This window comes from Diceros bicornis, chromosome 7, assembly GCF_020826845.1.
Source record: "Diceros bicornis minor isolate mBicDic1 chromosome 7, mDicBic1.mat.cur, whole genome shotgun sequence".
NCBI classification, from domain to species: domain Eukaryota; kingdom Metazoa; phylum Chordata; class Mammalia; order Perissodactyla; family Rhinocerotidae; genus Diceros; species Diceros bicornis.
Window position 1 is genome coordinate 18249840 of NC_080746.1, and position 25124 is coordinate 18274963.

General features: G+C 55.1%; 1 protein-coding gene across 9 annotated transcripts in view; it reads right to left on the reverse strand.

The window, feature by feature from the left end:
* PHLDB1 (pleckstrin homology like domain family B member 1) overlaps positions 1–25124 on the reverse strand; it is a 47766-nt gene that overhangs the window by 6324 nt on the left and 16318 nt on the right. For 5 of the 9 annotated variants that reach the window (XM_058545068.1, XM_058545066.1, XM_058545075.1 and 2 more), the window contains 16 exons: positions 22506–23854; positions 19532–19813; positions 18970–19110; positions 18718–18855; positions 15974–16102; positions 15475–15630; positions 11769–11879; positions 11500–11589; positions 9535–9639; positions 6785–6925; positions 6519–6621; positions 5007–5301; positions 4794–4884; positions 2834–2980; positions 1008–1124; positions 643–745 (listed from right to left, as the gene is read on the reverse strand). In XM_058545068.1, the coding sequence (XP_058401051.1) occupies positions 643–745; positions 1008–1124; positions 2834–2980; positions 4794–4884; positions 5007–5301; positions 6519–6621; positions 6785–6925; positions 9535–9639; positions 11500–11589; positions 11769–11879; positions 15475–15630; positions 15974–16102; positions 18718–18855; positions 18970–19110; positions 19532–19813; positions 22506–23854 (3498 nt within the window). The remainder of the gene's footprint in view (positions 1–642; positions 746–1007; positions 1125–2833; positions 2981–4793; positions 4885–5006; positions 5302–6518; positions 6622–6784; positions 6926–9534; positions 9640–11499; positions 11590–11768; positions 11880–15474; positions 15631–15973; positions 16103–18717; positions 18856–18969; positions 19111–19531; positions 19814–22505; positions 23855–25124) is intronic. The other 4 variants (XM_058545067.1, XM_058545071.1, XM_058545069.1 and 1 more) reach the window with 4 other exon arrangements.

The window sequence follows — 25124 nt, forward strand, 5'->3', positions numbered from 1 at the left end:
AGCCCCCACCAACCCATGTACATGGACACGTATCAGAAGTAAGAAGGAAAATTTTGTGGTTTTGAGTCACTGGGATCTTAGGGCTAGTTGTTTCCACAGCACAGCCTAGCCTCTCCTGACTAGTGTAGGATACAGCATCCAATGTACCAAGTGGGAACTGTCCAGGATGGACCAGTGGGCCTGTCCCCAGGACTGTCCTGAGCACTCCTTGGCACTGCTCAACTGTTTGTCTTGGAGTCTTTGAAGGAACTTGCCCAAAGGGGAACCCATGGGACTCTATGCAACCACAGCAACTGGGTGCTCCCTACAGCATACTCATCACGCTTTGTTTTAATTCTTGGTTCAGTATCTGCCCCCCTGACAATAAGCTCCAAGGGAGAGAGCTATGGCCATCCTGCTTATCACCAAAGCCTAGAACAGTGCCTGGAACATATTAGATGCTCAGCTATATTGCCAAATGAATGAATGAATGAATGGAAGTGAACCAGGTACACCCTGTACATTTTTAGAGAGGAGAGGACAAGACCCAGCCCAAGCCCCCGGCCCCTCCACTTTGAAGCTTGGCCTCCTTCCAGAAGACCAGCTGTCCTGGGTGACAGAGCCCAGGGGTCCCGGGTCTAGGGCAGTCTTGTGAGAACTCACCCACATAATAGGAAAGGGTGCGCTTGAGCCGGTCAAAGACAAACCAGCGCTTCTTCCATGATTTAATCTTGCCACCCATCTTGACCAAGTAGCCACGGCAGACCTGGTGGGAAGCAGGAATAAGGAAGGACTCAAATGAGCAGCCCCTAATCCTTTCTCCCCTGAGCAGCAACATAAGTGCCACCACCTGTGCCAGTATTCATAGGGGGCTGTCCCCAACATCTCTTCAGGCCAGCACACCAGGTCCTGGGACAGAGACCTTTGGTGTCAGGGCAGGAAATGAGGCCACTATTCCAAGGACCTAGAGGATGCCTCTGACTACGGGGTCCTCTCCCCAGCACCCCAGGGCCACGCATGCCTTGTACCTTGCTGCTGAGCACCACGTGCAGGCAAGTATCAACACCGTGGCCTGACGACTCGATGTGGGTCTTCAGGTCAAAGTCCTCCTTCCGGATTGGCAGGTAGCGGGTCAGGGGTCGTGCCTGAGAGCAGAGGGGAGGGTCAGCAGAGTCTCCTCTCCTCCCCCATGGTTCCCCTGTCCAGGTCCCTTGGCTTCAGTCCTGAACTCCCAACAGTCTGACATCACTCCCTCCCCACCCCCGTGGTGCTCACTCTGGTTTCACAGGGCTTGCGGCAAAAGCAGAGACCTAGCATGCCTGTGCTGACTCTACCTGGGCAAACTGCTGAACGGCTCTATGTCTCAGTTTCCCCATCTGTGACCAAGACACAGCCATTCTCATCTTGTTCCTGCTCCTCCTCTCCCTCCTGGATGAATGACATAAAGCCAGAGGCCAGATATGAACATGCTCTGAGGAGAAAAACCCAGTGAGAAACCTGGCCTCTGACTTCCTGTGAGACTTTGTTTGGGTCACATCCCTTCTCTGGGCCTCAGTCTCCTTATAAGTGAAATAAGGGCTTTGAACTAGATATCACTAAGGTCTGCTCCTCCTTAAAAATTCTGATACTAACTAGAATTTTCAGTCAACCGGAATTTTTTTCTACTCTTCCTTTCCAGGAAGAACATTAGAATGTCAAGAAAAGAATGGCATCACAAATTACTTAAAGAAAAAACAAAATTCACAACTTCCAGGAGGCACCAAAGATGGGCTGATTTCACCCATTCCCACAGCAGACACTGGTGGCCCCTGTAGCAATGCCTGAGCCCAGGACAGAGGGCTAGAGAGGATGGTCCCAAAGTAGCCTCTGACTGAGGCAGGAAAGGCACTCTTGGCTCTACTGAACTAGGCATTTGGCAAAGATTCAAAGCACAGAGGAGAAACTCACCGAGTTTCTGATTATTTCTTAATTCCCAAATGCAGTCCAGGCAGCCTACCCCTTAGAATAAATGTTGTTGCATCATAGGAAATCAGGGAGCTGTGATCGCTGGTCACTGCTGGGGGAAGATCCCACAGGACTCCCACCCAGGGGAGGTCTATGGAGACCCAATAGGAAGGGACACTTGTCTGAGTCCCACAGGCTCTCACTGGGGTCAGCATCTGGGACCAGAGACGTGGGTAGATTTCCCTACCCAACCTAATTTCTCCTTCTACCTTCAACTGTTCTTCTCAAGTCTCCTGTGTAAGGAAAAAGCCCAGAGTTGGTTTTTGTACAGGATGGATTCCTGTCCCAAGGAGAAATTAGTACAAATCTTTCTTGGAAATGTAAACCAAAAGTCAGAGTGAGGTCATCAGCTGGTGGTGGGACCTGGAGCCAAAAGGTCTGGTGGAGTGAGGGCCAGGACAGCCATGAAGCACCAGGTACAGGAGGGCATCAAGGAAGTAGGAGGGAGGTGCAGCACACACTCACGAAGCATCAATGAGGCCCTTGAGGGAGGGCAAGAGGAGCCACCCTGATTCTTGACTCTCAGCTTCCATCTCTGGGAAGCCTGTCCAGACCATCTTCTCTGACCCTAGAGGGTCTGCAAGGTGGCCTGCCATGTCCCCACAACCCACCCACTCCCAACACACAACACACACACACACACACACATATGCTGGCTTGAACAAGCCCCTGTGGGTCTCTGCTGGGGCTGAATGAGTACCAGGTAGATATCTCCTTGTGCTGAGCCAACAGTAATCTTTTCTGGAGTAGAATAGGTTTTACAGCCTAGCAGGAGTTCCCTGGGATATCCCTACCCCTCCACAGCCCCACCCTCAAGCCAACCACCCACCATACCCCACCACCCACTCACCTGGGAAAACTGTTTCTCCCGCATCTTGACCTCCTTCTCCACCAGCTGCTGCCTCTTGGCGCTCTCGCTCTGCAGCCTCCGTTCCACCTGTTCCCGCCTCCTCCGCTCCTCCTCCAGGGCCTGCCGCCGCAGCTCCATCTCCCGCTCCTGCCCACAAAGCCAGGGGTCAGTGCTCTCAGCTGCCCTCTTCTCCTCAATCCCTGGCCGCCACTCCTCAGGCCCAGGCAGAGCTGCAGGAGGCACCCACCTCAGAGGACAGCCTGGCATTTGCAAGCATCATCCTCAAAACTCATCCTCTCCAAGGACCTTGCTGGTAAGGGTAGATGCTTTAAAGGGAGACTCTCCTGGCTTCAAATCCTGGCTCTGCCACCACTATGAGCTCTGTGACTCTGACAAAATCATTTAAACTCCCTAAGCCTCAGTTGCCTCATCTTTAAAAAAGGACCAAGAGTGCCTACTCCTGGGATTGTAGTGAAAATTAAATGAGATCTTGTATGTAAATGCCCATCATTGACTCCAGCAGGTTGGAAGCACTCAATAAATAAATGGGGCTCTTATAATTTTTATCTGAATTCCTAGAACATGGATTATCTAAACAACTTCTTGTGATAGCAAATACATTCAGTAGTCCTTCTCTAATCACTAAAACCCTTTGAAACTCCAAATTAGAAAAATCTGTAATTGAACTTCAAATTTTATGGGGAAAAACAAACTTATGAAAACCATTATTAAAAGATTTTAAAAGTCATTAAAAAATAATTAAATACAGAGAATGTCAGTGATGTTTTATATGTCTTATTCAACAATAATGACCTTCAGGGCCGGCCCCGTGGCTTAGCGGTTAAGTGCGCGCGCTCCGCTGCTGGCGGCCCGGGGTTCGGATCCCAGGCGCGCACCGACGCATTGCTTATCCGGCCATGCTGAGGCCGCGTCCCACATACAGCAACTAGAAGAATGTGCAACTATGACGTACAGCTATCTACTGGGGCTTTGGGGGGAAGAAAAAAAAGGAGGAGGATTGGCAATAGATGTTAGCTCAGAGCCGGTCTTCCCCAGCAAAAAGAGGAGGATTAGCATGGATGTCAGCTCAGAGCTGATCTTCCTCACAAAAAAAATAAAATAAAACAATAATGACCTTCATACCATTAATGCCAATTTGCCACTTCTTCCCAGCTCAAAACTTAGCAGAATCTCCTTTCTTCCATTTGCGAAGAGATGCTTGTCAATTTGCCCTCCTTTGAAGTGAACAAGACTGAAAGGCTTTCTTTTCTGGGTGGTATAGCTGCTGACTCCTGCTCCCTGGGTCCCACTCTCATCCCAGGAAGTACAGAGAGCCCGGATGGTGGAGACAGAACAGCTTCTGCAGGTCCTTTATCTAACCGCCTCCCCAGGCATGTGTTTCTTAAGTCTGGCTGTGCCCAGGATAAAACATTGGTCCCTCTTTGTTTTGTCCCAGCTCTAGGGCCACGTGAAGAAGACGTGACTTCCCTCAGCCCCTGCCACTCCCCAAGGCCCCCAGCCAACACCTCTGCCCTGGCTTGGACATCTGCCTTCTCCTCTGTCCCCGTCCCTCAACTCCTAGTTCCTGCTTTTCCTAACTATCCCCAAGAGGAATGACCTGCCACTCAGGCAGACAAGGAATCAAAATTTCCGTGGTGGCCAAAATGTCCACAGAAATAAACACACAAAGACTGGAAGTTCCCACACAGGAAATTCATGATTGGACAATGGTTACCATGCTGTCTCCTCTTTTCCTAGAGCTGTGAAACCTATAATCTCACTAAGCCTCCCTATCCCCCATTTGAGGAATGCAAACTTTTACAACACTTTCTTCCTCAAGGGAACGTTACTAGGTTAATGTGGGTGAAAGGGCTGGGGTTGGAACGCAGGCCCCTGGCAGGTGGAGGGCAGCTCTGGGGCTCCCACCGCCTTCTGCCTCTGCGGCCCAGATCTGCCTCACCCTAGACTCCATGAGCCGGCTCTTCTCTGCATGAGCTTCTTTCAGCATCTTCTCCATCTCCTCGATCTTCCCCATGTCCAGGCCACTGGCACTGGGGAGGGAAGGGGAAGAGTAGGTCCACCAAGCAGCCAAGGAGGCGTCTGGTGGAGGTGGAGGGCCCTGATGCGGGGGAGGGTAGAGTTGGCACAATCGGGTGAAGCAGGGATCAGGTACCTAGACATGTTGTCGGGGGAGCAGGCCGAGTTGCCCCCTGTGGAGATGCTGGTCTCCATGCTGTCAGAGCTCTCCAAGCTCAGTGTGTCGTAGGCGTGCTCACTCTCCTCCCCACGCTCGCGCCCAGCCGGCAGGTGGTGCAGGATGGAGTGGTGCATGAGCGGAGGGAAGCCCGAGGGGCCCGCCGAGAAGGGGGCCGCCCCGTGCAGGGCATCCCACTGGCACTGCGCCTCGGCTGCTGCTTTCTGCTTCAGCTCAGCTAGTCGCCGCCGCTGCTCCTCAATCACCTGCTGCCCTGCAGGAGGGACAGGTGGGAGACACAGTGGGCACCCCACTCACCCAGGGAGGACACTGGCAGCATCACAGACAGAGGGAAGAGGCGAGCAGGGAGAGGTTAACACAGGGCACTCCCCTCACCCCTCATCAGCTTCCCTGAAGCCCCCACAGCTCCAGGTCCAGCTGTCCTGCCAATGCTTCAGTCGCCTGCACAACTAGCCCCAGCCGCACAGTCTGGCTTCAGCGCTGTTTCTGCATCCTGAGCCCACACAGGGCATCAAACCTGCCCAGGTGGTGCCCTAGCAGCATGACAGCCAGGTGGCTCTAGCTCACAACCAAGGTCTGAATAAATGGGCAGGACACATGCACCCACCCTGCCTGCTGGGGAAGGGAAAAAGAGATGATGGGAGCCCCATGGGCACCCAGGGTGTCAGGGCAGACCCAGCTGTGATGCAGAAGCAAGAGCACCAGCAGCAGGAAAGAAGAAAGGGGAGACAAGGCAGAGCACAACTGAGGCTGGAGAGAACTCAGCTGGAGGAGTAAGGCCAGCCAGACACCCCAACCCAGCTCAGCGTGGGAGCCTGCCTGCGGGCAGTGGGGGCTTGGGCAGGATACATCATGCGGATGCCTGGGCAGGGGCTGCCTGGCCAAAGCAATGCCCTCAATGACCAACGCTCTACCTGCTGGGTCGTCGGTTGGGAAGGACTCGGCAGGAAGCAACTCGACTGGAGTGGGGGACCCCCAGGCAGAGGGTAGGGTAGAGAGACACAGAGGGGATGAGAGGAGAGAGAGGCACAGACATGGGCTTTCAAAACAACTAAAATGCACACAAGCAACAAGGACTCCTGGGTCCCCAGAGCCAATATCTTAGGGAACCATTTCTGGAGGTCATCAAGTCTATCCCTCTGTCTCCAGACAGGGCAATATCTATCCCTACTCAGGTCAACATCTATCCCTACTCAGGTCAACAAGCATTTCTCTTATTTGCTCAGCTCTCTAGGAAAGATTTCACAGTTCCCCGTACACTTAGTCCTCTGCCCTTAGTCTTTTGATGAATATCCAGGAAGCTCTTCTTTAACTATCTAATCTAAATCCTTTCTGCTCTTGCCTACATCCCAGTTAAAGGGAAAATATCCTGTGAAAGGTGTGGGCATGGATGAGGTATGGTGGGGGGGTGTATGGCAGATATCCAGGGACCCCTGTGAGAGCAGGTGGGCTGGCATTGCAGCCACTCACCCTTCTGCTGCAGGGCCAGTTGGCGTTTGGTCTCAATGTCCTGCAGCGTGGCTGCCAGGTTGCGAGGAAGGCTGCCTGTGCCATTCTGGGCAAGTAGAGCACTCTGTGGAGGGAAAGGGAGCATTGGGAGGGACCTGAGGCTCAGAAGACCCCCTACAACTCTCAAGGCTTTCATGGGTGGCTTTGGCCTCTCCTGAGTATAGCAGTCTCCATCCCCCTACCACCACCACCCTGCCACACAAGCAGCCCACCCACTGTCCTCAGACCTTTGGGGAGGGGCTACGGCCCAAGGTAGCCACGCTGAGCTGGGAGGAGGAGGAGGAAGAGCCAGAGGAAGAGGGGAGGGGGCCACTGCGGGTCCGGGGCAAGGCGCTGGTGGCCTCACCATCCATCTTGGAGCGGTAAACCTGGAGGGAAGAGACACTGCCTGGTGAATTCCAGCTCCCCCACTGGCCACCACCCCCATGTCACCTAGGCTGGCTGTGATCTAAGGTACTGCCCTGGCACCAGGCCTCTGAGGCTTCTGTCTCTAGCTGACAATAGCATTGAGCCTCCTCGCCCAGCCCAATAGGCAGATGTTATTGGCAGCTGCCAAGCGTCCTTTCCAGGCTGTTCCTTCTTAGGCTAATCCCTGGTTCAACTCTGCATCTTAGAAAGGATCTTGTAAACCGACCCACATGAGGAGTTAACATCAGTAGAGCAGAGCTGTACAGGAGATCACCTGGAGGCTGGGGTTCCCTCTGATCCCAGCTGTGCCACTAACAGGCTGTGTGACCTTGGGCCACGCACCTCCCTGCTCTGGGCCTTGGCTTCCTTATCTGCAAAAGGAGGGGGTAGGGCTAGACTAAATAATTGCCAAGCTCCTTCACAGCACTAATGTTTGGTGAATATGAGCTTTGGAGTCAAGAACCTGACTCTCCGCGCAGGCTCTGCTACTTCCTAGTTGTGTGGCCTTGGGGAGATTACTTATCTTCTCTGAGCCTCAGTTTGATCTGTAAAGCAAGAGTTAACTTTACCTCAAAGGCCTGTGGTGATGATTAAATGAATCAAAACATGTAAAAATCTCTAACCAGCTGGGCACAAAGTAGAGGAGCCACACATGTTATATGAATCAAACTCCTCCCAAAGGGAATATGGAGTCTTAGCTGAGATCACAGTCTTAGAGGTGCAATACCTTCACCCAATGAGTGAATCTTGAATGGTGGGGTCTTAGGCACCAAAGCAGGTCACTGGAGTGGAACTAGTGGGAAAAGACTACTTGAATATTCTTTCTCCACCCCATGGTCAGCAGCTTGCTGTAGGCTCAAGTAGGCCCAGGCCCTCCATGGCAACTCTGATGAGGCTTGGGCACGTCCTCAGGGCTATCACTTCAAAGTCTTTGTTCCCCTCTGTCCTGCCTCCAAGTGTCACCCAGGGAGACTAGGAGAGCAAAATGCTGGCAGTTCTCCCAGGACACACTAGTTCCAGCTGCAACAGGCTCAAGAGTGTGTCAGGCCCCCAGACTGAGTGAAAAACTCTGGGGTTGAGGGCTGCCAAGGACAGAACAGAGCCACAGTCTAGTCTAGCACAAGGGACCAAAGAGATCCCAACCTGACCACTGCTCCCGAACACCCTTCCATTGGACAGTCAATCATGCCACCCTTGGACTCCAGCTGTCCAAAGTGCCAGAATGGCTGCCCATGAGGAGACTCTCATTGCCCTCTCAGGGTCCAGAGACCCCTTGCTGTCCTGGCTGGCCTGACTCCCCTACCATCTAAGGTGGAACCGAGTGGCTGACAGATGGGCAGGAGATACCCAGAGCAGAGAGGAACAGGGACTGGAGACGGATGGGCAGTGAAGGAAGGGGTTACCTGCAGCTGACGGGAAGCTTTGGCAGGCAGAGGCGGGGGGGAGGAGCAAGGGGAGGCTGTAGTGGGGCCAGTCCCCAGCCCGGCCATCAGCTCCTGGTACCACTGCTCTAAGTCTACAGCAGGGAGCAGCAGCTTCTCCATCTGGAGGAGGGGCATGGGGAAGGGGACAGGGTACAGGAGGAGAAGGATGGAGAGGAAAGGTCAGGAAATGGGGGGAAAGGCAAGGGAGGAAAAAGGAAGAAAAGGGAGAAGGAAGGGGAAAGTTGGAGGAAGGGTAAAGGAAGGCCATTATCAGGGAAACAGACAGGAAGGTGAGGGAAGAAGGGAAGGAAGGGAGAAAGGAGAGCATAAAGAGAAGGAAGAGAAAAACAGTTGCCGTGAATGTGCTAAGGGAAAGAGAAACAGTCAGGACACAACTCCCAGACCACAGATGTGCTATGCCGACCATGATGCCAGCCAGCCAGAGCCCACAGGCACTGAGCACTCCCCTGGAGCTGGCCTAGAGCTGAGAAGCCGGGTGAGCAGGGGCAAAACACACACAGACAGAGCCACACCAGTCGTGGGCCAGGGGTGGCAGGAACACACAGACCACCAACCTTGGGTGAAGGCGTGATAGAAGCGAAGGAGGAGGAAGAGGGCAGCACGGGAGGAAGGCAGGTGGTGGGAACCAGGTCCCTGGAGGCAGAGGCCCAGAGAGGCAGGCCTGGTGCAGGGGCTGTGGGCACGGGCGAGGTGCCCCACATCGCCTTTAGCTGCTCAAGCGTCACGTACTTGGGGGAAGGCCGGGACGCAGGAGGGAATACAAGAGATTAATGGGACTGGAACCCAAGAGATGGCCCTGCCCATGGGCAAGGGAAGGGTAAGGGTAGGAAGCACAGAGCAGAGGAGGCTTGCGGAACCCGGAAAACCAGAGTCTTCTGAGCACGATGCCCTCATGCTAGAGCAGAAGGCCTGCTCCTCCTTGAGCCATCAGGAGCTGAAGAGAGCTCCCAAGTAATGGAGAAGAGAGGGAACCACTCCCAAGTCCACTTATGCCCGCTGCCCTTCTCCCTCACTGCTGAAGACAGATCTGCTGTCCCCCCGACCCCCACCCAGGCCTGAGGGGCAATCTAGGACATTTACAAGTAGGCCCTTAGGCACAGGTGGGCTCACTCGGTGGCTGGTACCTCACTGTCAGGCAGGGGCTGGGCGAGCACGCTGGGGGAGGTGGCAGAAGCATAAGGGTCCAAGCGGGAGCACAGCTGGAGAACCTCTGCCAGGCTCACATACTCCTAGGGTGCCCGGTGAGAGGGGGAGGGATGGGCAGAGAAGAGGTTAATAGGGTTCGACCAGGTACCCAACACCCACACTCCATGCCATAGGGCCATCACTCCATTCAATACAAAATCCAGAGCAGGGGTGGGGAGCTCAGCTGCCCACTGTGGCCAAAGATGGCTGCGGGGGGAAGGAGAGGACCAGAAAAGGGCAGGCAGAACTGACTATCTGAAGGCTCTTCTTGACCTCCACTTTTGAGGCTGCCTTGGCATCCAGGCCCTGCCCCAGGCATACCCTGAAGGCCCATCCCTGGGTTTGCCCTGGGCAGGGGAAGGGGAAGAAGCCTAGGGAGGGCCTTCTAAGAGTCCACCGAGGATCAGGACCCAGCTGCCAGAGAACTCGTCTGTCTCCAACACCTTGGGCATCCCCAATGGGGCACACACATGCAGCATCGAGCACCAATCACACCTTTCCCGAGGGTCCCCTCATACCCCATCTGCCGGGCAGGAGCTAGAGGGGTGGGGATGGAAACACCACTAGGGCCTGAGTAAGATGTGTTCTGAGAAAGAGACCTTAGCAGGGAGCAACTAAAAGCCCAGGCAGAAAAACAGGCCCACCGCCCAAGGGTTAGTACTTGGAAAGATGATAGCACATTAGATTGTGGGTTGGGAGGACACAGACTGTCATATTCCCTGAGCATAACCTTAGAACCCTGAGCTTATCTAGGTATTGGGGGCACGGTAGGCATCCAAAGTGCATGCTGAATCAAAGCACAGGATCCTAAGCCTGCCCTATCCAGGGGGAGCCCATCCTGGCCTAGCTCCAGAGGCCGACTGTCCACCAGGGGTCACGGAAAAGGAAAATGAGCTAGAGGGTCCAGTGTGTTGTGAGAACTGATGAATGGCAAGCAGAATACATGCAAATTATTAGGCAAATTGATGCTGATTTTGCATGGGCTGCCCAGGCACTCTATGGAACAGCAGGACAGCACACTCCAACTCGCACAAACTCTGGCCAAAGGATTGTTGCTACACGCCCTTCATCTGGGCCCTTTTGGAGGCGCTGTAGGCAAGAGCTCAGCAAGCAGGCAGACGGGCAGTGGGCACAGCAGAGCAGGCAGTTAGCTGTGATTACCTCTTGTGCTTTGGGGCAGAGCTGAGTGGAAGCAGGTGGGGTTAAGGAGACAGAGGAGGCTCCAGCCTGAGAAGACCCTGGGAACGGGCCTAGAGCCACAGTCCCCACCCCCATCTCTGAGGACTCGGAGATGAGCAGTTCAGCCTACAGAGAGGGTACATGATGAGGGGCCTCACTCCTCACACTTAGCCCAGCCACCCCTCCCCAGGCCTAAATTGCTTGTGCAGTGAGGCAGGGAGGAAGGGAAAGAGCTCAGGAAACTGGGCTAGTTAGACCTCACACACCAGGCATGCAAAGACTTAGGAAAGAACAGCTTAAGGGACTTCAATGCTCACTTCTGAGCCAAGAGCTTAGTTCCAGACCAAAGCCCAGGGAGCTCCCAGATCAGGACCCCTAGATCCCTCTCCTCCCCCTCAAGTGAGTCTGCCTAGCCCTGACCCTCACCAAACCTCTGAGCTGCCCCTCCCCCCCACCCATGCCTCCTGAATCCAAATGTATTCAATCACCCAAAATGGTAACATCAGTGGGCTCCTGGGAGTAAGCAAGGTAACTGAAAAGAAGAAGCTGGTAGCCATAGAGGATCAAATCCCAGACCTCAGGGCCATTCCTACTCAAATCTCGCCAGTTCAGGAAAACATCCCCATACTCAACCTCCGCCATTTGGGTAAAGACGCCATGTGTTGCTCCAGAGCCTCCCAGGAGACACCTTGGGCCTGAAGCTGGGGCTGACCCAACCACATTACCTCTTTGAGGGTGGGTGTGGTCTTTGGGAAAGGCCTGCCCCCTGTGAGTGACTGGTATCTTCTTTCCAACATAGTCAGTTTCTCCTTCTCCTGCAAGCCCAAAGTGGAAGAGAGTCAGAAAGGAGTGGGAGTGATGGCAAGGGAGAAGACCAAATGAAGGGGGATCCCACGTGGCTAGCAAATCTCCAGCCCAACCCATCTGCACTCACCTCCCACTCCCCCACCCCCTCCCCAACCCTAATCCCCCAGCCCAACCTGACTGGGGCTACCTTCTGCAGCAGCTGCAGGGAGGCATTCTTGTCCCGGGCCAGGCGCTCCGACTCTTGCACGGCCTGGGCCCGGATCTGCCCGGCCTGACTGTCCAGGACTGCCAGGCGCTCCTGGAGGAGATGGTGGTGGTGGTCAGTCAGGCCCTGGAGAGACAGGGCTGAGCCCAAGGTGAGGCCTGGCTGTCTGTCCTGCCCAGAGACCCTGGGCTTGGGTGAAGGGAATCAATCAGCTATTCTGCTGGCCTCAACTCTCCCCAGGAAAACTAAGGTTGCTATGGTCAGCTCCTTCCCTCACTCCTCCCTCGACCAGTGACTCCTGTGCCACCAGGCACACCAGCCAGAACCCAAGTCCCCAAATCTCCCTCCCCACCCTGACAGTCCACACGTCCAGAATCCTGGATACACTAAACAGTTCTCCACTTGCCCCATTCCCCGATCCCACCCTCACTGCCACCACTCAAATCCAGGTCCTCTGCTTTCCCAGTCTGGACTCGTTCACAAGCCTCTTGCTCTCACTCTCTCCACGTTCTGATCCACTCCACACTGCCAAAATAGCTTCCTAAAATGGCCTTTGAGGTTTGTTTTCAGATGCTTGCTTATCTGAATTTTCTAATCTTTCTAAAAAGAATATATATTACTTGAATAATTGTTTAAAAATCCACAAGTAACGCAAGCGGTTAAGCGCGCGCCCTCGGCTGCGGCGGCCCAGGGTTCGCCGGTTCGGATCCCGGGCGCGCACCAACACACTGCTTGTCAGGCCATGCTGTGGCAGCATCCCATATAAAGAGGAGGAAGATGGGCACGGATGTTAGCTCAGGGCCAAGCTTCCTCAGGAAAAAAGAAGAGGATTGGCATCAGATGTTAGCTCAGGGCTGGTCTTCCTCACAAAAAAAAAAAAAAACTCCACCAGTAAGGTTAGATCACTCCTCTCTTCAAAATCTTTCAGTGACTCCTCATTACTCATAAGATGAAGCATCAACTCCTAAGCCGGCATTCAAGGACTCCTGGAACTGGGCCTACACTGTCCAGCTCCCCTCCCAACCTGAGCCCTCCGTGCTCTCAGCTTGGCCGTGTTGGACGCTCAGCTGTGCCGCTGCACACTTCCAGGCCTCTCTTATTCTGTTCCCTTAGCCCAGGATGTCCCTGTCTTCACCCCTCAAGAGCTTACTTATCCTCCAAGACCAGACCGGATGCTATCTTCTCTCCAACATCTTTCTTGATCACCAATTTCTTTGCTCCTTCCTCTGCGCTCAAATTATTCTGTATCACCATTTGCCTTGTTTTATTGTTAACTTGTGAATATATATCTCCATTACCACCACCCCACCCAGGCTGTCAGATCCAAGGGCAGGGCCAGTGTCTGTCTCCATATCCCCAATACAGTTTAGCTCAGTGCCTGGCTCAACAATGATGTGCTAAAAGGAAATGAAAAGATAATAAGTGAGAGAGAAGGATGGGGGCTGGAGGAAATGCGCTGGGTTAATCCCAGGAGGGCTTCCTGAAAGAGGCAGCCTTAAACCACTACCTTTAAGAACAAGACATAGGAGAGGAGGTGGGGAAGAAGGGAGCTGTCCTAAAACTGGGGTCAGCCCAAGTAAAGACTAAAGCAGACCAGGCAGTAATCCTCACAGCAAGATCTGCTATTTACTGGGAACCTGTTAGGACCCAAGAACTCTGCTAAATGCTTTGCATTTGTTACCACATTTAACCCTATTATGAGCCAGATGCCTTTATGCTTATTTTACTGATAAGAACACTGACATATTTAGGAGCTAAGGTATCTTAGCTAGTAAGTGGTAGAGCTAGGATTAGAACTAGACTTCAAAGTCATACTCTGAACCACTTTGAACCAGAGCAGAGTGGAGAGGGGAGCCTGGGGCGGGTGGGACACTGGGGAGCAGGGAATGGAAGCTGAGCAAAGCTCAAGAGGAGCAGCACAGGGAAGTATGTGACCCCGGGGTCCCAGCAGCTGAGCTCCTAGGGGCCAGGGTGGGCATGGGGAGGAAGGAATAGGAGTCCAATAGTGCCAACCCCTCCTGAACTCCCTGGAGCTTATACACACCAGGACCTCAAAGGAATGGGATTAGGTGATCTAAGGCTCCCTGTTGCGTTCTCTCCAGAAGAAAAGAGAAAGAGGCTGGAGAACTGCCAGCCCCCAGCCCCAGCGCAGGACAGTGGAAGGAACACGGGCTTTGGGGCCAGGCAGGCCTGAGTTCCAATTGTGACTCTGAAGCTTATAAGCTGGGAAGTTTGGGGCAAATATGTTGCTTCTCTGAGCCCTTGTTTCCGTGTAGCTAAAATGAGGATAAGAGTGCCGGCCTTGGGGCCGGCCCCGTGGCTTAGCGTTTAAGTGCGCGCGCGCTGCTACTGGCGGCCCAGGTTCGGATCCCGGGCGCGCACCGACGCACCGCTTCTCCAGCCGTGCTGAGGCTGCATCCCACATACAGCAACTAGAAGGATGTGCAACTATGACATGCAACTATCTACTGGGGCTTTGGGGAAGAAAAAAATAGGAGAAGGATTGGCAGTAGATGTTAGCTCAGAGCTGGTCTCCCTCAGCAAAAAGAAGAGGATTAGCACGGATGTTAGCTCAGGGCTGACCTCCCTCACAAAAAAAAAAAAAAAAAAGAGTGCCAGCCTTGTGAGAGCATCCTAAGGTCAGCATGAGACAACCCAAGAAAGCCTCCTGGCACACATCCACGTGCTTGGGAAATGCTCATTTTCTTCCATCCTTTCATCTGCCTCACATCTGGAAATGGATGCACTCATAAGGCAGAGCAGCTCAGGGAGAGAAGCAAGGGATCTGGACTCAGGAGGAGGTCCAGCAGCTCCCTTCTTACCACCAAACTCAGGCTAGCCGTCAAGCCCCCAACTCACCACTTGCTGACACCCCTCCCCTGATCTCACTGCCCTCATCTCCTAGCCAGGCAAACTGCACATGCATGCATGTATGTGCGCAGACATGCAAGTGTCAGCCAGGGGTGTGTGAGCCGCCTGGGCCATTCTTCCCATTCTCCTCCCCGACATCTTCCTAACCCTTGCTTAACACAAGACTACTCCCAATTTTACTCCCCACCCTCACACACACACCTCTGCCCCATCACCCTGTCTTGATCTGGCTGGGATCAGGAGCAGATAATCATAGCACCTGGGGCTCCAGAGCTGGCCAGGATATGATACCCAATCCCCTTGTTTTATGGCTCAGCTGAGTCAGGGCTGAAACCCATGTGATGCCCTTTCTAGGACCCCTGGCAGGCTGTAATATCCAGATCTCAGGTCTCTGTATGTGTCTCAGCACTTCCATCAGTCAGAGAGCTCTACAAAGGCAGGAACAAGCCTCCTCCTCCTCCATCTCCATCTTTCACTTCCCTGCCTAGCCAGTGCCCAGCTTCAAATGTGAGGCCAATCCACTTTCCACTGGAACACTGAGGGGAGTCAGGACTTAAGAATTATGGCTACGTTATGGTTGGCTATGGTTCGTGAGTGCTCACTATGATCATATCCTATGCTGCCTTTGCATATATCATCTTGTTTAATTCTCACAACAGCCTGCTATTGTTCTCATTTTACAGATGAGAAAACTGAGGCTCACAAAGGTGAAGTTAACTTTCATGAGGTCATCAACGGAGATTCAAACCCAGGTCATTGGCCTCCAACCCCCACCCGGCACTGGGTACCAAGCAGCAGGGAATGGGGTGGGACACACCTTCCTCTTTGTGATGCTGCGGAGCAACTCAGCCTTGCTCCGGAGCAGCCCCTGGCCTGCCAGCTCACGTTCTTCCTCCACGCGGCTCTCCCGCTCCAACTGCTGGAACTCCAAGTCCTCAAAGAGCTTTGTCTCAGTCTCCAGGGCCTCTGCCTCCTTGAACGACAGTGACAAAGGGGGTTGGGTGGTGCTGGAAATACCACTCCGGGCCTGGAAGAGGGCCTGGGGGCTGGACCCAGGGAAATAGGGGAAGGGACCTGCCCCCACCCAACCCCCTTTCCTCTGCTTAGCTTTGCCCCTTTCGTGGGCATCACTGTCTGGAGTAGCAGAAAGGAGAAAATCAACACCTCCCCCATCCTTCCCTGTCCCCTCCAAGCCACAGCACCAACCCTGGTGTCCAGCAGGTACTGCAGGGCCCAGGTGGTCCCGTCCCACCGTTCTCCTCTCTTCTGGGCGGGTGGCCCTCGGGGGCCGGGGAAGGGGAGCTGGTGAAACTGACCCTTCTCAGCTGCTCCTGTAACTGTTCCCGCACTGACTCGGGGCAGTTATCGAGCTGCGTCTGGAGCTCAGCGTAGAGCGCCTGGCGGGCCTCCAGGTGCCTCCGTCCCGCGGCCAGCTCCGCCCTCTCCTGGTCGGCGGGAGGGGGAGGGAGAGGGCGGGGCACAAGGGAGAAACAGAACACACACTCCTCAACTCCGGCCCGGCAGGCAGCAGCAGCAATGGGAGGGGTGGCGGGGGCGGGAGAGAGAGAAAGGGCGAGCAGAAATGGGGGTGAGGGGGAAGCGAAAAAGGGGCGAGGAATAAAAGAGAACAACCGGGAGAGGAGAAAGAAGAGTAGAAAGGGAAAACAGGAGGGAAGAGGTGAAGAGTGGGAGACACAGGACTCAGAGGTGCAAGACATGGTGTAACACAGGCAGAGGTGTGGGTCCCAGGCAGAAATTTTGGTCTCTTGGAGTCCCTTGCAGTAGAAACGTTAGGGTAGGTCCTAAGAAAAGGCCCTCTGTTTTCTCTCCAAACCAGTCAAGGCCACAGCTGGTTCCACATCACAAACACAGAGCCTCTAGTTCCTGTTCCTCCCCCTCTTCCACTGTCCAGAGACCAAAATTTAACCCTGGGAAAAAGGGTAGAGATAGGAGATAAGGGTTAAATCCAGGGTTTGGGTGTGAATCGGGAGCTGAGGATGTTAAAGCTACAGCGGTGCAGCAGAGGGGACCCCAGCCCAACCCCCTCGGCCTCCCTCCGTCCTGCCCAGGGTGGGGGTGGGGTGCTGGCACTGCAGGCTGAACTTCAGCAGGATGAGGGTTGCAATTAGTTGTCCGTTGCCATGGTAATAGGAGCCCCAGGAGTGGGTACAGAGAGGAGGTGGATGGCTCTGTCTGGGGCAAGATGACACCTCTGAGGGCAGGAAGGGGGACAAAGGGAGGAGCTGATGAGTCACCCCTCCGAAGGACAGGCAGAGGAGAAACTGTGATTACTGATTCCAAAGCCAGAGTGGGGCCATGGGCTGGGAACTGGAGAGGGAAGCTAAGTGAACCTTCCCCACCACCACCGCCAACACCACCACCACCATCACCACCACCACCTCAAGTAACTGGGCCCAGAGAGAAGGCAAAGTCCAGGCCTCCAGGCAATGCCAGGTCAATGAGAAATGAGGTTAGGCAGGTTCCTTCTGAAATGCTGAGCTTCACCCTGGGAGTAAATTCCTATGTTGAACCCTGGCCCCACCCCCCTTCCATCTCATCCCTCTCCCCATCCCTGGAGAGGAGGACCTGATCAGGCCAGCTTCTGGGGCCCAAGCACTTCCCCATCCTTGGACTCAGATTTTACAATACCCAATGTTCTGGATGGCTCAGGGGCAGGAGAGGGGGAGAGGCCCAGCCATTCCCACCCTCTGGCTGGGGTATCTGAATTTGGAAAGCCCCAGGGGAAAGCTAGGAGGGGTAGCCACTGTGTGGCAGAGAGCCCCTGCCCAAGCCCTCCACAGGCCATGCCACCACAACTGGACCTCTTTACTCCTCTGCTCTGGAGGGAAGGGAGGCAGATAGCTGGAGGACAGCCTGCCTCTCCCTGCTATGCAGGAAACTGTCAACAGTCTGTGAAAGGAGCACCCAGGTTCTTTCAAAAATAAGAGGAGTTCTTCAGGCTGAGAAGCTCCTCAGCCAAGCATCTCCGCCAACCTTGTACCACTTCTGCCAATGCCCTATTGAGTAAAGTTGAGCTGTGCCCCTTGCCCATTCCTTTCTGATCAAAACCCTGGGGTCCCCCACCAAGAAAGGAAGGAGGCAGCATTAGAGGGGAGAGACCAAGGGCACAGAGGTGCCCATGGAGTTAGTGCAAAAGCAGGCAGGGCTCAGCCCTGCCTGGGTGGCACTGGTAGTTAGGGGCATGCAGAGAGCCCAGGACAGTGATTAGAGGGGGCGTTAGTGCAGGCCTGGTTTATAAGCATGGAGTTAATTTGGCACAGAATTTGGGAGTGTGGTTTCGGGGGCCAGAGTCAAAGCTCAAAAAAAAAATGGGGAGGTCAAAGAATTTTTAAGAGCTTCAAAATTGAGGGGCAGGAGGAAGACACTCTCAAAAAATCCAGAAGGAAAATTAATTCTTGGAATAATACTGTCAAGTCCAGAAATAGATGGCCCCTCTCCACTTCAGAGCTTTTGGCACGTTGTTGCACATCTTGGGCATGGCTGGCACAGCCCCTGTGGGATGGAGCAGCCCTTGCAGGCTGGCACGAAATCTGAAAGGGGCAGGGGCAGGAGCTGGGACCATCTGGGACGGGAAGCTGCAGATCCTGAAGGCTCAGGTGAAGCAGAGTCCTGAGGGCCATCTCCCAAAGACCAGGTCCTGAGCATCTGAGGCATGCTTAGAGGGAGATGTTCTCCAGATGGAGGCACCCAAACCTGAATCACCCAGCACCAGTCCCCCGGGCAGTGCTCACTGCACAAGAAGGGGCTTTGGCACTTCCTAGAAGGGCCATGAAGGGCCCAGAATGGCAGGCACCCAGGCACCCAGAGATAGCACAGAGACCCACAGAGAGGAAACCCCAGACACCAGCCCAGCCCCTGGCAGTGTCCTCCACACTGGTACCTTCCACAGAAGACAAGGCCTCCTGCCTCTGGAGGGGCATAGAGACCACCCAGTCTGCAGGATGGATGATGAAGTAAAGGGTAAGGGGCCCCAGAGAAGGTATTTCTCCTCTCCCAAGCCACTGGTACCCAGCACTGAGCCAGGCCAGCTGTGGGTTACCTTGTCCCTTTCCTTTTGGATGCCCGTCTCCAAGGTCACCAGCTTCTCCTGCAGCTGATCTACCGCCTTCTGCTCCTTCTGCAGCAGTGCCCGCTCTGCCTCCCTTTCCCCCTGCAGCAGCGCCCGCTCCATTTCAGCCTGGGGGCAACACCAGGGTCCACATCAAGGCCAGTCAAGGCAACTGGACTCAGGTCACTCTGGGGGCCTTCATTCTGCCTGGGGAAGAGTCCAGCCAGGGCACTCGTGGCTTACCTCTCGGGCTGACTCCTGCAGCTGCTGCTCCAGCTCCTTCACGCGGACCTTGAGCTGCTCCACTCGCCCCAGCACCTGAGCCCGCTCCTCTTCCAGGGCCAGCACCTCTCCCTGGAGCTTAGTGCCAGGTGCATCTTCATGCTGGAGGACAGGGAAGCCATCAGCTGAGGAAGCCTAGAACCTTCCAGGATGAGACTAAGAGAATGGATCCCCATTCCTCAGGGCACTTGGAAGGGGTAGCTAGACTAAGATAGGAGGCAAATTCCCCTCCCTGCAAGGCGAACAATACAGGCTCAACTAAGTGGAATAAAGATTTACCACTGAGTGCCAGGCCTGGGTGGGGCTCCAAGGAAAGGCAGGTCATAAAGCATATTTATAGCTTGGGAAATGCATCAACACCTGCCTCTCTTCCTTGCCTCCTCATTTCTACACGAATTGAAGTTGATCCTTCAATTACATCCCCCTCACTGGGACTTAGTATCCACCACACAAGGCTGCCTCTTCTGCCTCCTAGCAGGTCTGACCCCAGCCCCCTCATCCTGCTCACCCCGCCACATCCCACCTCCTGTTGGGTGCTCTCAGTGCTGCTGCACTCCTCCTTGAGATTTTCCTCATCTGAGCGTTCCATGCTCTCCCATAGGCGTTGGGTGGCACCTCCAGGCTCCTCGTTGCTCCGCCCAGAGGCCACAGTGGCCCCTGCAAGGCCTCGTGAGGGCCTCCGGCCTGCCAGCGCTAGTGCTGCAGTGGCCTCTCCAATGCTGGGCAGCTCCCCGGCCTCAGGTCCCCCATCAGCCCGGCTGTATTCGGCACACAGGTTCAGGATGGTCTCCAGGCGCTGGCGTTCCTGGGGAGGGTGGACAGAGCAGAGCATGAGGGGGAAGAGGCTGGGACCTGGTGAGGCTAGAGCCAGGCACAGTATCCTGACAGAAGAGGGAAGTAGGACACTAGGGGCTCGGGGCTCAGAATCAAGTCAGGAGAGCCCCAACCCCAAGGTCTGAGGAGGCAGAGGGAAGGAGGATGCCCCAGAAGTGGGCAGGAGGAACCAAGCTGTTGTGCCACCTGCCCAAGTGGCTCACCCCTCCCATCTTCCTGTTTCCTTTCCCTTCTCATTCTATCCCAGAGTGGGCTTCCTCGTGGACACACAGGGACAACCCAGACACACACTGGTAAGCACACTAAAGACCACAATGAGACACAAACACTCAGGTGCTCTTTGCGACATGGATACACATAGATCCACAGACACAAGGGCACACAGAGACATCCCCGCACACCAGCACTGACACACAAGGACACATGTGCTCTGGGCCTGCATTAACAGGCAGATACACACAAAGACACCAGCCCTGACATGCACAAATGCACACTGACGCACACTCGCACAGATAAACACAGTCTAGCATACAGACAGGTGGGCACTGACACAGACAGGGCTGGAAACAGATCCACAGGCCCACAGGGACCTGACAGTTTCACACAAAGATGTGCTCAGCATGTATACACCCTGCCAGACAGAACCAGGACATAGTCCTCCTCATGCCCACCTCAACTCCAAGACACTCACAGGCAGCCCTCAGCTCCTTCCAAGCAGGGTGGGCTGTTGCCAGCACTTGAGTGCCTAGGCCCAGGGGTGAGTGCTCCTTGGCCCTACCACTTAATCCGCCCCCTCCCCACACACAGCCCACTCAGATACCTCTCGGGGGCCTAGGAGGTGAAGGAGGGACAGTACAGTCATGCGCCCGGTCTGTGTCCCCTTCTCCCATTCAGAACACCCCTGCTTTGAAGCCTCCCCCAGGCTCCCATTGGCTCTCTGGGATCCCTCAACCTCAGGTGTCTCTCACCACATACAGTTGGCCATGACCCCCCAGACACTTACCCAGCTTCCCTCCTGCTGCTTGCCCAGTTCCATGGCAAAAAAAAAAACCAGGAACAGAGCCTCAGCGCCCAGGAGGCTGGGCCAGTGACCCCGCCCCTGCCCCGGGACCCAGATAAGCAGCCTGGTTGAGGTGGGAGGGGCAGGGCGGGCAGCCTCCAAGATTTAAAGTGGCAGGTGGGGCAGGTCAGGGCTGGTGGTGAGGTGTGTGCTCTTGCATGGGGGTGGGGGTGAGGAAGCTGAATGGAGGAGTTGGGGGAGGCTGGGACCACCACTCTGCCTGTACCAGGCTCACTGACCCCTCTGCAGGATGAAGCCCCAGGGTGGGCCAAGCATTCTCATCCAGGCCAAGGCAAAAACAGTGAAGAGATGTAGCCATGGGAAAGACTGAGGATCTTGCCTCATCTCTCCCCCACCCAAGACAAACACACTCCCACAGCCTCACCTCACCCAAAGCTGTCTCAACCTCTTATGAAAGCATCTCCAGACAAACCTCCTCAGTTCTGATTCTCCTCCTCAAACCAATCCCAGGGTTCCTGGGTCCCCAGGAACCCCGTTCTTCTGCTCACAGGGGAGAGAGGGCAGAATCCATTCTCTTGTACGTGTGCTTGGGTATATACACACCACCCAGAGCCCCTTGAGCTCCCTGTGCTATCTGGGGAATCCCAGCCCCCACCCAGCTCAGATGCCATCTCCAGGACAGCTGCCCAGAGCCACGCCCAGCCCCCAAATGCACCAACACGCATGCCTATGCACACAATCATAATCAGACAGGCAGGCCCAGATTAGGCCAGGGGCTGCCCATCCTGTTCTCTTCCTCTTTCCTACCACTGACATTCCCAGATGATCCTGTATGGGCCAGGATGAGCAGCTCCCACCCATTTATAGAGACCAAAGAGAAGCAAGAAAGAAGGACCAGAGGCTTTTGTAAAGAATAAGACTTGGAAAGACAGGAGACTTGGATTCCAATTCCAGCTCTGCCAGAACTTGCTGTGTGACTTTGGACAAGCCCACTTCCCTCTCTGGACCTCACCCTTCTCATCACTGAGATCTGCTCCTCAAACTGAGAGGTGCAAGGCCTTACCATAAATGTTGTGAGTTTTCCTAGAGCTTCCTTGTATTCAGGTAAATAATGTGAAACTTAATTTATATATTAAAACAAATGCTTGGGGCTGGCCTGGTGGTGCAAGCGATTAAGTGTGCACGGTCCGCTGCGGCAGCTCGGGGTTCACCGGTTCGGATCCCGGGCGCGCACCAACACACTGCTCGTCGAGCCACGCTGTGGCAGCATCCCATATAAAGTAGAGGAAGATGGACACGGATGTTAGCCCAGGGCCAGTCTTCCTCAGCAAAAAAGAGGAGGATTGGCATCAGATGTTAGCTCAGGGCTGATCTTCCTCACAAAAAAAAAAAAAACGCTATGCTACAGAATAAATGCAAAATTAGCAGAAATTTAAAATAAAGCCTTAGAAACTACAAATAAAGTTCTTCTTTAGGGCACCAGAACCTTGAGATACTGGTCACTATGGTGTATCCTGGAAGTGGGGAAGCTCAAGAAGCTCAGGCCCTGTCCATGGGCCCCTCCTACTCTGCCAGCTGGCCTGCCCACACCCTGGCAGAGACCCTGCCATGCCTGTCGGCAGCCTCTCTGGCATCTGCTCACCAGCCTCTCCATCTCCTGCTCCCGAAGCCGCTCTTGGCGCTGCCGCCGGTGGTACTCCAGGAGGTCATCCTCATTGTCGCTAATCTCCGTGATGCTATTTTTCCGCTCTCGAGTGACAGGCACCCGTAAGTCCCCACTGGACAGCTTCCTCTGGGTACGGGGGCTCTGGCGGGGTGAAGCCCCAGTCAAAGAGCCCAGACTGTAGGCCGGGCTCAGCCTGCCGCTGAAGCTGCCCTTGCGAGGCGCCAGGGACTCCCCAAGTGTGGGCGAGGGGCTTCGTGTCCTACGGCCCCGTGCCGCCAGCGTCAGGGAGAAGTCCTCTGGTGAAGCCCCGTGGGCTGCCCAGCGCCGGGGCCGGGGACTCTCTGCCACTTCCCTGGTTAGTTTAGTATCTGGGGTGGTCCGGGCGGGCATGGGGGAGAGAGCCCGTCGGGACAGGGATGGGCTCAAGGGAGGGAGTTCTCGCATACTGTCCAGGCCCCGCCGACCCAGGCGAGGGCTCTCAGGAGGCTGCAGGGTGCGGGTGGCCGACCCATCTGAAAATGTTCGGCCCACCAGCTGGCGTGAGGGGCTGGTTGTCAACACCCGCTCGGTGCCTGGTGGCTCACGGAAAGGGCTGGGAGGGCGATCTTGGAGTGTGCCAATCTTGTTTCGGGGAGCAGGAACTGGAGGCTGGAACTTGGGGCTTCCAGGAATGCTGGTGGGTTGGCTGCGGGCACCAGAAGCTGGGTATTCACTCAGGCTGATAGCCACCACAGGCAGCTGCCCACCCAGCCGGGGGCTCTCAGTGGCTCTGCGAGCCTCCGCCAAGACAGTGGCTGCAGGGCTATCTGTCAGCAGACCCCGGAGGCCAGGGCTGGATGGCCTCTCATGACCCCCCTTCCTGCCCAGCCGGGGGCTCTCAGAGGAGCAGGCACCACTCGATCGGGACTGTGGGGGCTGCAGGGCCAGATGGTAGCTGGAAGAACGGGCAGGCACCAGCGGAGGCATGGAAGGTGCTGGCTCCTGCCCACTGGGTGAGTGGCTGGCACAGCTTCCACTGCTGGCTGGTGACGAGAGTGGAGAGAAAGCTGGAGAAGTGTTCTCATAGCTGGAGCCCACAGACATGGCGCCGGGGCTGGTTGGGGGGGACAGCAGGTAGCGCCCACCATTAGCCATCGGTGACAGTGGGGAAGTTGCAGCAGGCTTCTTGCCAGCAGCTCCAGGCTCTTCTAGCACCAATGAGTCCATGATTTCCTGCAAGTCCTTCTCAATAGAGCTCACGAGGGAACTGTGGCTGGCACAGGCCGAGGGTCCCCGGGTTGCAGGCTGTGGGGTATGGTTCCCATTCACCAAGCTTTCTGATTCTACTGAAAGGAAATGCAAAAATGCTTCAGGCCCTAGTCTTCGACTTCGGGGAGCTGCATACGCTCAAGAGTGAGGGCACTCCCTCACCTCTTCTTAGCAGAGTGAGGCTGCAAAGGTTCTGGAGAAAAAGCCAGGAGATCTGGGTTCTAGTGCCAGGTCTGCCACTGACCTGCTGTGCAACCTTACCCAAGTCACTTGGGCTCGGTTTCCCTTTCTGTAAAGGAAGAGGATGGGCAAAGCTCTTCTGGCTCTAACACTCTACGATTTAGGACAGAGTTGGCAACAATGCCAGGCATTTCTGGGCCTAGTTGTTACTGACTCACCCCAACACTAGGTTCCTCCTTGCCTTGGCTTCCCTAACCTCCTATACCTCTCCTTCAGGAAGGGCAGGTGGACATTCTGCAAAGTGGATGGGGGCATGCTGTGGAGCTGGCCAGAAGTTCCGGGGGGGCAGTCCCAGTCTAATAGGACATTAGGCCTCCCAACACAGCAGCCGAGACCCAGGAAAAAACACACACAAAGCCTCCAGGGCTGAGTGAGGGGTGTGTACTGCATCACTTTGTCCAATCAGAGGCAAGGGAGGGGCCTGGCACTGATGGCTAGTTCCTGGAAGCCAGGCTGGCCAGCAACTAGGTGCAGCTCAGTGCCCATTAAGCCACGCCAGCAAAACCCTGCCTTTGCCCTGCCCCAGTCCTCATCAACCAACCAGGAATCCCTGGAACCACTGCCCCAAACAGCTGAGGGAGTGGCATGCAAAGCTAGGGTGGGGGCAAGGTAAAGCTAACCAAGAAGTAGACTGGGAACCCAGGCTTCTGGGCACCCAAGAAGCTAGAAAAGACTGGGGAGTGGAGGAGGAGAAGGGAAAGTTTTTGCAAGATTGAGTTTAGTTCCAAAATTATACAGATTGTGTGGGACCACAATCAGAGGGGTTGCCATGGATGCTGGTGATCCCAGTGACCACCCATCTTTCCTCAGCTCCCCAGAGTATCCACTTAAGCCACTGATGCCACCCTGCTAGGTATACCTGACATACATGTCCACCTGCCCCAGTACCGTGTTGACACCTGTCATGCCACAGCCCATCTAAATGCCTGTGCAAAGTCTGGGGTGGTAGGCCCACTGGCAGCCTCCTGGTCTGCATCCTGCCTTCTAGGCCGCTGGGCTAAGGAGGGCTGTGCTGGTTCCCTGGGACAATCACCAATTCTCCTCTGGGGATCAATAATTCACACACAAACTGCAGCTGCTCCACTGAGTCATCGGCTGGCATGGCAT